This window comes from Perna viridis, chromosome 7 (assembly GCF_037379345.1).
Source record: "Perna viridis isolate PV_CMFRI_1.1 ecotype Kerala chromosome 7, ASM3737934v1, whole genome shotgun sequence".
Classification (NCBI taxonomy): Eukaryota; Metazoa; Mollusca; class Bivalvia; order Mytilida; family Mytilidae; genus Perna; species Perna viridis.
The window spans coordinates 11,954,025-11,964,560 of NC_142451.1; the positions used below are offsets into that span (position 1 = coordinate 11,954,025).

The 10,536-nt window shown below is 30.9% G+C and overlaps 2 protein-coding genes across 6 annotated transcripts; both read right to left on the bottom strand.

Annotated features, from left to right (window-relative positions):
• Positions 1 to 614: 614 nt before the first annotated feature.
• On the bottom strand, positions 615 to 10,497 carry LOC148611352 (uncharacterized). Of its 5 annotated transcripts, none has more exons than XM_088591814.1 (9): positions 10,294 to 10,497; positions 9,421 to 9,812; positions 8,483 to 8,619; positions 7,584 to 7,658; positions 6,963 to 7,094; positions 5,123 to 5,303; positions 4,224 to 4,465; positions 3,774 to 3,863; positions 615 to 3,522 (listed from the first exon to the last, which is right to left on the bottom strand). In XM_088591814.1, exons 3-6 carry the CDS (start codon positions 8,557 to 8,559, stop codon positions 5,240 to 5,242), a joined length of 348 nt encoding a protein of 115 aa, XP_088447940.1. In that variant the 5' UTR covers positions 8,560 to 8,619; positions 9,421 to 9,812; positions 10,294 to 10,497; the 3' UTR covers positions 615 to 3,522; positions 3,774 to 3,863; positions 4,224 to 4,465; positions 5,123 to 5,239. The 5 variants fall into 5 exon arrangements, with proteins under 5 accessions (XP_088447940.1, XP_088447939.1, XP_088447937.1 ...); XM_088591813.1 differs by having other exon boundaries at positions 5,051 to 5,303; XM_088591811.1 differs by having other exon boundaries at positions 5,086 to 5,522.
• Positions 3,330 to 5,227, bottom strand: LOC148611353 (pumilio homolog 2-like). The gene is made up of 4 exons (XM_088595243.1): positions 5,123 to 5,227; positions 4,335 to 4,465; positions 3,774 to 3,863; positions 3,330 to 3,522 (listed from the first exon to the last, which is right to left on the bottom strand). Exons 1-4 carry the CDS (start codon positions 5,225 to 5,227, stop codon positions 3,330 to 3,332), a joined length of 519 nt encoding a protein of 172 aa, XP_088451369.1.
• Positions 10,498 to 10,536: the final 39 nt, after the last annotated feature.

The following is a 10,536-nucleotide window of genomic DNA, read 5'->3' on the forward strand; positions in this document are numbered from 1 at the left end:
TCTCACAATAAGGACACAACCTGTGTCACACAAAAAAAACTGCATTTAAATCTAGTGTGTTACTTTGTATGTAAAGAGCCTATGAGTGAATCAATGTAAATACCAAAAGATGCTGTCTTTAATGATTTGACAAGAATATCATAACTATATCCCTTACAAACTAGCTTATTTACATCTGTATTTGAAAATGAGTTCCTTGTATCAGTTGAAAAATTTTGTGAATGTTTTTACATGATATTGAAGATCTTGATGAAGTAATTTCTAGTTTTTATAAAGATTTCTTTTGTTAAAATCTAAAACATTATTAGAAATTTCAATAATTTATATTGTGGTCTTGTACAAATAATATGTAAAACCCATTAGTTAGATTACCCCCTTTCAAAGCATCCATCTTTCTTCAAGCACATTTTGCCTATGACTGCAATCCACTATATAGTGTCATCAAAATCTATTTTAAAAAGTTGTTTTTACAAGACATTTGGTAGAGAAGCCTGATGGATATGGTGATGTATCCAACATATTAGCATGCAAAGGGTTTAAGGATTGGAACATATTTGGAGTTTTTTATTTCTTAAATCTGTTCTTCCTTTCCACAGAAAACAAATAAACACGAACACGGTAAAATATATTTAATCAATTTATAAACTTAAACGTAACAGAACAGACTAACAATACATCAATTACTCCAAAGGTCTTGAGGCACTTACCCCTAATCATATGCATGCAGTACCTGGCTATGTCTAGGGGAAATTTTAATAAAGCCTATCCAATGTTTTTATTAAATTCGCTGAAAAAAATGCCAACAATAAATTCTTAAAACGTAAAAATAAGCAAAATCAAGCTTTTAAGTTCAATTTGTTTTTTTAGAAGAATCTAATATATAACAAAAAAGTTTTTCTCTATTTATTTTTACATTCCAGTTAAAAATTTTTAAAAAGCAATAAGTACAAGTGCAAAATGCACATGAATATAAGAATACTTCATTAGGTCAGCAATACTGTTGGAAGAAGTACACTGTATCATATGGGAATTGCATTTTATATATTGGTGAATATTGTCACAAGCAGATATACTGCATGAGCTTGCAAGTGCAATATGATACTCAGTGAGGGATTATTTTCACAAATTTAAATGCAATAAACACATTGCCTTTAACTTGACCTACCCACATGCCAAATATCAACATCCTACATCAAAAAACAGGAATTTGACCTTGAGGTCAAAGTTCAAGGTTACTTTCCATGATTCAGAACACATAATCTTGAGGTGATCTACCCACATGCAAAATATCAAAAGGCAAAATGTTACAGCACGGATGTGAGTTTGATACAGACAGAGGGATAGATTGCACAGATGTGAAGACGGACGGACCGAGTGATCACTAGAGAGCAACCCCTACTTTTCATGGCAGGGCCCTAATAAGGGCATCTACGCTCTATTTCAATTATCAATAAACTTTATTTAATGAATGGTAATGATGATTTGAAAGACATATGGTTTACAATCTAGACATAAATAAGCATCATAAGTTGACTATTTACCCATTATAAAGGGAAGATTTTATTTGAAAATATACTCAAGCTTTCCACATAAGAAATCCCATGAGATCGAAAAGAAAAACAAACAATTCAGAAAACAATCTGCACTATTTGGAGAAAAAAATCATACTATAGCTCAGGGTTTTTTCCAGGATTTTGAAAGCTTTAGTCACTTTCGCATAAGAAAATGTGGACCACTTTAATGGTATATTTTTTAAGGAGTATTTGCATCTGACTTCAGATATTTCAGTATCATCTGTTATTTACAGCACTGTGTAAAGACATTAAATAAAACTTAAATGTACATTGCATATGAATAAAGCACATTTTTCACTGTTATGCATACATGTTTTCCAGGGACTACATATTCTATACATCCCAGGCATAATTTTAAATTCTTTAATATTGAAAAAAATGCTGTTTTCTGCATGGCCATCTTTTGAAGAAAGACAAAAATACATCTAGCACATTGTAGTTATAGATATGAACTGCCTTAACATTCACCAGTTATACATACATTGGACAGATATAAATATTCTCAAATAGGTATTTCCCCAGTGTTGCCTCATGAAATTCTATTTTTAGCACAATTTCAACTGTGAATTTAGGATTCAAACCCAGTTAATCACAAATTCAAGTCACCATTTTGCAATTACATTTATATAGTATTGGTCTCTGGGTAGGGGGGGAGGGGAGTTCATTGATAGCATGAGTGATATTTTCAAGATTGTTAATATTGCTGATATGCAACTACGAAATAGAGTGACACCTGTGTATAGCTGTATTAGTTTTTGCAGTTTCTAGGTATTCAGAGAAAAAAATTGTACATCCAACAAAAAAGACCGGTATATCAAATTTTATATTGTATACATATATTCAATCCTGCTTTATGGTAAACCACAAATTCAAGGTCAGCATCAATTGTACAGTTCTTCAAAATGGGAGTTAAAAAAGCAAATACACATTGTTCGACATTTCTACACAAAATTTTAAGCTCAGTCATATTCTCACACAATTCTTCTATCTGGTACTAACTGTCAGAGTTAAGTTAGAAGTTCTTGCAGAAGCCAATGATACTTCAAATATATCAACAAAAAAGCTTAGTCAAAAGCTGTCCAATTAGCTAAAAAATATTGATATCAGTGATGCTTAAATACATGTGCGTACATGTACAAACTATAAAAAAAAACTTCATTCTCCACATACTAAAGTACTTGTCAAATAACACAATCCCACCTGCCAAACACTTACTAATTCAACAGTTTCCACTATCAAGCAGTATAAAGAATTTCAGTGAATACTGTCTACTGATATACATGTATAAACATCTAGCATATGCCTGATAAAATTATTTACTTCATACTGCATTTTCATACCAGCAATGCTAGAGTATCCAATCAATTCAAACTTTCATGACTATGCCCACTGTCTCTTGAGATACACCCAGCTGTTGTGGACTTCACCTTTTCCAAATCTTCACCCCTACTGTACCCAGTAGATTTTCATCTTTCCCACCTTCCAGGATGCAGATGATAATGTTATGAGCAACCCTTGCTACTGCCTTTATTTACATCTTATAATCAGAGACCACATTATGATGTTTACCATTTATATAAGCTAATGTAGCCTGAGCCACAATGCACAAAAATGCCAAATCCATTTGAGCGTGATTGATTGTTCAGTCTTACATTCTTCAACACATTATTCACAAAATCACTAAGACTCCTCCTGGGTATTTTTCTCTAATGACTGAACCATCCCTTGCTTTAATTTGCACATTTGTTCAATGGCTCATTTTGAGTATTCAGATTCAATTTTAAACACAATATTCTTTGCAAAGTTGTGTTTGTTAAGCAGTTCCAAGTATGGCTTGATTCTTGCTACAAGCTTTTTCCTTTGTACAAGTCCTGCTTGATTAAACATTGTTTGTAAAACATAATTTCCATATTGGTCCTTTAACATGGTCAGAAGTGTATTTTCTGGTCTGAAACAAAATGAATAATCATCATTAATACTGTAGATTACGTGTATATAAATGTAGCATTCTGTGAGAGAGTTGTTACTGCCTGGGTATCATTTTTTGTTTGTCAATATTTTCTCAGTTCATTGATTTTTTTTAACTTGTGATTTTTACTTAAATTTTCAACTGAACTTTTCACATTTTGTTGATTTTGAATTCGTGGTTTGACCTATTCACAAAAATTAGTGTAGTTTCTTTTTAAATAAGTAACTAACCCTGTCTGAACTTTTAATGCAGTGACTTCCTGTATCACCCAAACTTTATCTGCTACAGAACACTGAGAAACACATTTCTCTACAACATTACTGAAAATACAAACAAGATAGAAGTGCTAACATGACTTTAATACAACTCAGTACTTCCATACCAGAATAGCAAAATAGCATGTACAATGTTCATCTATAATATATGTTACAAGTGTCATAATAATTTGTTCTTCTGAAATCAAGAGGAAATTAAAGTCGAGGAAGGTCATGTATAAAGTTCCATATTCTTGACAGAGGGTGCAGATTGTCAGCCCAACTCCTGTGTGTTCATCCTAATATAATACCTGGTCATTTTTGTTCCCATTAGATACTTCTAATAATTTACAACTTTGCAAAAATAGAAACAATAACAAAAAACTACATAATTAATGATACCATCTTTATTCTTGACAAACAAACCTTGCAAACTTGTGCTGACTAAGACATACAACTCATCCCTTGCTAACTATTCTACTTCTATCTTCAGGAGTTCCATGAATTAGTATAAGTTTTATGATATAGTTCCCGTACTCATCCAAAATAAGTTGGTACACGTGGTTAATTAAATCATCAGTAATAGGCTTGGTTTGTTCTTTTAGACAGCGTTCTAAAACTCTCTGTATAACTTGACAGCCAAAAGGATGTGTTGTTAGGCTTAATACCTGTAAATGAGAAAGAGGATCAAGATGAACATTAAAGAAAATCATATAGAGGATAATTCATCACCCATCTTTATATTTAATACTAAGTAACCTTATTTAATCCTCTAACATGTTTATATTCTTAGAAATGATACATAAAACATTTGACTAGTTATGAACAGTGGTTAAAATGTGTACGAATTAGGAGAGAAATTTTCATATTGATGCAGAATTAAACTAAAATTTAGCTACAAATAGCAGGTAAATCCAACTCTACCTGAAACTTTTATTGTTTCAATGAATAACCTTGGTGCCCCAATCTTTTTGCAAGATGAATATATTTTTTGAAAGATATTTTTGTAATTGTCAAAGACTGTTTGTCTGGTACATTTAAACGAAGGTAACTATATTATTTTTGAAAGATTTCAAACATTAATCTGGATTGACTCAATCATTAACTGGTTTAACTATGATTTTTAAATACAATAGTATAAGCTATAGTCAGTCATTCCATGAATAAAATAATGTTTAATAATTGAAAGTTTTTTAAAGACATATTAAAATATAGCAAATCAACAATCTGTTAAAACTCAAATAATAACTCACCTTCACTTAACAAGATACATGTACTTAAAACTTACGGATATTGTTCTAAAACAATAAACATGGTGGCCTTACAAAGGTGGCAACTATATCAACAATATGTTGTAGATGTTGTGGTTCCACAGACTCGACAGCTTTCTGGATACAATGGTTCCCATTATGGTCATTAATACAGTCCATTACATGACCATCTCATTCTTTTACAATTTCCACCTGTAAGTCTCTTGATTCCCACACTAATGCTGACTGTATACATCTGCAACCATGAAGATCACATGACAGTTTTATAACATTTCCCAACATTCTTTGGGACAAAGTTTGCCGCTGCCCTTCATTGCCATGTTCAAAGAACTTTTGAATAACATAATTTCCAAACACATCTGTCATTCAATTAAATGCTGCACTGAATTTTATTTCATTGAAAATCATAGCCTTTTCTTCTAATGTGGCAGTCTGTAACTTTGTCTGGAAAAACCTTTAAGAAATGTATTTCTTAACATTAATATTTTTAAACCAAAAAAAATTTAATACTTGAGTAGTATGAAATGTCAAAATATTTTTGTGTTTTTCAATCCATTGGCATGTACAAAAAAAATAACAATGAGTAATAAACTGAAATGAAAATTCCCTCCATTAATGCAAATAATGCAATGATTACTTTTGAACTTATTTAGAATTGTTTTGTACATGTACATCATCATTTTAAACTGAGAAAACGGAAATCTTGGGTAAATGCATGAGAATCACTGAACTGTGAGGCATTACAGTAAAATTAAAAAGAATATCAGGGCACAGAAAATACAAGTTTGTTATAAAAGTAATTTTTTTATATTGTTATAGCAAAGTTTGTTATATAATAAAACAAATTTGTTGTAAGATTTGTGTAGGGAAGCTACACAATGTATGAATATTTTAATTATGTGCATAACACATTCAAGGAAAACTTATCTAGACTTTATTAAAGAAATTTGAAATGTTTTTTTTTTTCTTTTCTGGTAAATATTGTATTTCTATTTTTGGTAATGCTGAAAAAACATCTCGTCAACATTTGTGTGTTGTTCTTATACACAAATGATTCTAAACCTTTTTGTAAACACAGAATTATTTTCTTCGATGGGTTTGTCATCAATTTTGGAATTATCTGTGTCAGATTCAGTATTCACCTGACTTTGATTCTATACCAATTACTTCTTGTCAACTTTTAACTAAATCCTCCAATCTGACCCTGATCTGGTCAAGCTTGTTATGAATTCACTATATCCTTCTAAATTATCACGACTTTTAATGACTTTTTTAAATTTTTTTCTTTTAATGATTTTTTAGAAAATTTGCTACAAGTGTAAATTCGTTGGATATTCAAGTTTGTTATAATCAAATTTACTGTACATTATTAATTGTTTAGGTAACATTCAGAAACCATTGAATTAATAAGGTATTACCTAAAGTTATTTAGTCCCTGTTGTTCTACAAATAAGTTAAATCTTCAAGCATTCTTGGCACAAGTGATCATATTTTGTTTATTCAAGAGAATCAATTGGTTATCCTATTTATAGATTTTCTTCATAATTGATCAATATTATCAAAATGAATTTTAAATTCTGTGATTGATATCAAATTTAACGTTTTGGCAGGAGAAAATCAAAGAGTAAAATTTCCAAATTTATTTTTCAGTGTGAATTGTCAAAATTTATTACACTGGGAACATTTGATAAAACACTGCTATCTACATAATAACATCATATAACTTTTATTGTACTGATAAAAACTCGATGCAAATGGGATGTTTTTTTTAAATGAAATCCACATGGAAGAAAAGGGCTAAATTATCATAACGTCACAAAATATTAAAAAAAAGGATTAATGTAATAAATGTAACTGATTACTTTAGAATAATGTTCAACTAAGGTTGTCTTACTTTGAACCCAACTGATCCTGAGACAATTCGACAACATGATTAACAATGTCTTTCAACTGAAGATTTGAGTGACCACTTATAAACTGCTGTAGTAACACACTTCTTTCAATTTCACCTTTCACAACCTTCAAACTGAAAAATATGATAACCACAAATTTACAACAGTCATAGCTCAATGCTCCGTGCCACTGGTGAACTGTAAAATAGTTCCAATTATATAAAATTTGATGTTATGGGGTTGTCTATCACCACCTAACAACAGACAAATCTGAAGAGATGTACAGACCAACTACAACTGCGTCTCTCCATGACTCTTCAATGTCATTTCACTCAGCACTTTCTACTCAGTACCAAAACTGCCAGTGCACTCATCACAAGGGTATAAATGCTGCAAGTAAACTCTGCACTTTCTAATCAGTACAGGTACCAAAACACAAACAAACGCTAGTGTTATCCGAAAGGATAAAAATAAAACAAATATAAAATGTGTAGAAAAAAACACTAGGCATAATATTTAACAATGACTTAAAAATTTTAACTTAGTTTTAATGATCTCCTTTCAGTAAATTTAAAATGTAATTTTTTTGTAAGCAAGTTTTTTTGTTTATTATTATAGGGTACCTTGATTTATGAATCTTTTCTTCCTTTTTTACAAGATTAGCTACCAATGAGGATCCAATCAGTTCATATGCAATCCTACAAAAAGGATAAGTAATGCTGATACATATCATGTAATGTCAGTCAGTTCCAGTCCTACTCTTTATAGAAGACTTGACAGTGGCTTTTTATGTTTTATTTGTACATGACTGCTCATGGAATTGTAGCATGAACAATTCTCCCACATCTTTACATCACTATTGAACTATACAGAACTGTAAATATTGAAATGTTTATATTAATGAGAAAATTGAGACAAGGAAGATGTTGAAGTATCATGTTTAAAAATCTAACAGGTTGTGCATTAAGCACATTTTACAGAACATGTAATTTCATAACAAGTATCAATATGGAGATAAATGGTATAAAAGTCAAAATATGTTCAAATGAAAAATAAAAAGTTCTGTAAGATGGCAGATTTGCAGGCCTTCCAGTTTCTTGCAAGTGAATTTTCTCCAACTTCCATGATATCTTGATGTGACAACCAACCACACTTATGTTTCTTTGGAAGTGTTTCAAGTTTCATTTGTCTTATATTTTACACATCAAAATATCATGAACTATATTTGAAATCAGTATACATCAAAATATCCTGAACTGAAAATGAAAACAAAATAATCTAACATAATCTTACATTTTCAATTCAATTTGTGCAGAACTTTTAATATAAGCTAACTTCAAGTTTCAATTTTCATATATCAAAACCAGTAACAATAGTATATTTTTATATTAAGGTATAGTTTTTATGCGTCTTCTCTAGTTTCCAGATTATTGCTTACAAAGAAAAGCATATTCATTGAAAGGAACTTAATTTTCATTTAACTTTTTTCATTTTTCATACTTTCTGCCAAATGATACCTTACCCTTTCATTTCATTGATATCAGTACCAATTTTTTGTATTATAGTATTTTTCTGCTCCAAGTCAGCATAGTCAACCATCTTTTTACAACATTAAAGGCATACTGATTTTTTGCCACATTAGTTAAGACAGGAACAGATCTAAAGTTAAAAAAAGTTGTAATCATAAGTTTAGATTCAACAAAGAATCATACACATACATGTTAAGGAAAAGTTAATTAGTCTATATATAAAACTGTCTAGCAATCTCAAAGCTTTCAGGAATCACATTTATGATCAATTGCCAACTAATAAGACTGTTCAGTATAATAAATCATGTCTCCCCTCCTCTAATTCAACAGAATCACTGAGTTGGATGTGTTTTCTTATTGTCTCTTCAGGGTGTAAAACAATAAGCAGCACAATTCTAATTCAGAAATTTCAAATACTCATGGATCCAAGTTTCCTTGTGACGTCATGAATATTTACTATATTTATACATAGAAGTATAAATTGGCTTGCATCACTAACATAATAATAGCTAAATTTAGTAATTATTCACATACATATAGAAATATACCCATGAGTTAAAGTGCAAATTTCAAAAATAAGCATGGCCCTATCAGGTCTTGAAGCAAAGATAATACATTTCTCTGTAATCCAGGGACAAAGATCAGACATGGAAAACAGACATACACAACAAAGAACATAAAGTAACTAAAATCATACATACAAAGTAACAAAAGCAAATGAGCAACTAGGACACCAATAAAGACAGGGAGCATGAACCAGGTGTACCGGTAAGGTAAGCATCCTCTGTTTTTCTAGAAACACCCGCCAAGTTGCTCATCAAAAGTCAAGTCCAGAGTAGACAAACGAGGAAAGGAAAATTATGACCCGTTGAATAAATCAGTTTTCATGATGCAGATGGATACACCATAATGATCCATAAAACACATGTACCTCTTCTCTAATTCTATCCAACAAAATGTTCAATCCTTCATCTTCTACTGATCTTATACAGCATTGAACAACATGGATCCCAAAAAGGTCTTTACAACATTCCACACCCACTGACAGTTCCTTGACAATTTCTAACTTTAAATCTTTGGGCACTCTCTCAACAGCTTTCTGTATAACATGATTTCCATGTTTGTCATTGGAAAGTTGCACAACACTTCCAAAGTCTCTGAGTCAGTGCTCTCAGCTGATATTCATCACCTAACTCAAAAAACTTTTGCATGACAAAGTTCCCATACTGATGTCTAATCAATTCATCCACAGCTAGAAGTATTTCATTAAACACCATTGCCCTTTCTTTTTCTGTGGCTTTAAAAAGCTTGTACTGTATCAATCTAAATATTACATAAAATGACAGACACAGGAACTCATTAGATAATAAAAGTAATGATTTACAGAGATTAGCTGTTCCAGGTACATACTGGGGCAAACATACACATGCCCTTTGTGATCATAAGGGTTTCAGAATTCCATATTAACTTCGATAATTGACAGTTAAGTGTTTCCAAGGATCCTATAAAAATGGCTGTGAGCTGTACAACCAGTTTTATTTACTAGAGCTATTTGGAAATTTCAGAAGAGAGGCTAAAATACAATGAAAAGTTCTAACAAAAGATAAATAACTACTGTATTATGTGTGGTTCAATCAATATTATAGGAATTTTAAACTGCTTCATTCTGGTACCCACTTGCAGCCAAGAAAAAATCAGATTACGATTTTCAGAGGTAAACTTAATTTTTACTTTTAATTCATAAACAGTTCCTGTTTAAATACAAAATACTTTAAGGTCTGATAATTATAAACATCTGACTTACCCTGTTCCTTTGAAATCAAGAGCAAATTCAATCACAAGACCATGTATGTCCTTTAAATGAATCTTTGATGCATTGATTTTAAATTGTTTATACTCTTCCAAGAGTGAACTTTTGCTATTACTTCTTGTCTGGCATACTTGGAGTGTCATTTACAGAATAATTCTGGTTTTTGATAACTATAATACTTATTTGATACTGTACTAAAACCGGGTAGGATTTTTGATTCAGAACTATTAAAGGCTT

Coding starts and splice junctions, on each gene's coding strand:
- LOC148611353 (XM_088595243.1), bottom strand. CDS start 5,227: ATGGACTGTATTAATGACCATAATGGGAACCATTGTATCCAGAAAGCT. Junction 4,466..5,122: donor TTGATATAGTTGCCACCTTT/GTAAGGCCACCA, acceptor TCTCATTTACAG/GTATTAAGCCTAACAACACA. Junction 3,864..4,334: donor TACCAACTTATTTTGGATGA/GTACGGGAACTA, acceptor TTGTATTTTCAG/TAATGTTGTAGAGAAATGTG.
- LOC148611352 (XM_088591812.1), bottom strand. CDS start 8,559: ATGGTTGACTATGCTGACTTGGAGCAGAAAAATACTATAATACAAAAA. Junction 7,659..8,482: donor GATATCAATGAAATGAAAGG/GTAAGGTATCAT, acceptor TCCTTTTTGTAG/GATTGCATATGAACTGATTG. Junction 5,523..6,962: donor CAGGATCAGTTGGGTTCAAA/GTAAGACAACCT, acceptor CATTTCTTAAAG/GTTTTTCCAGACAAAGTTAC.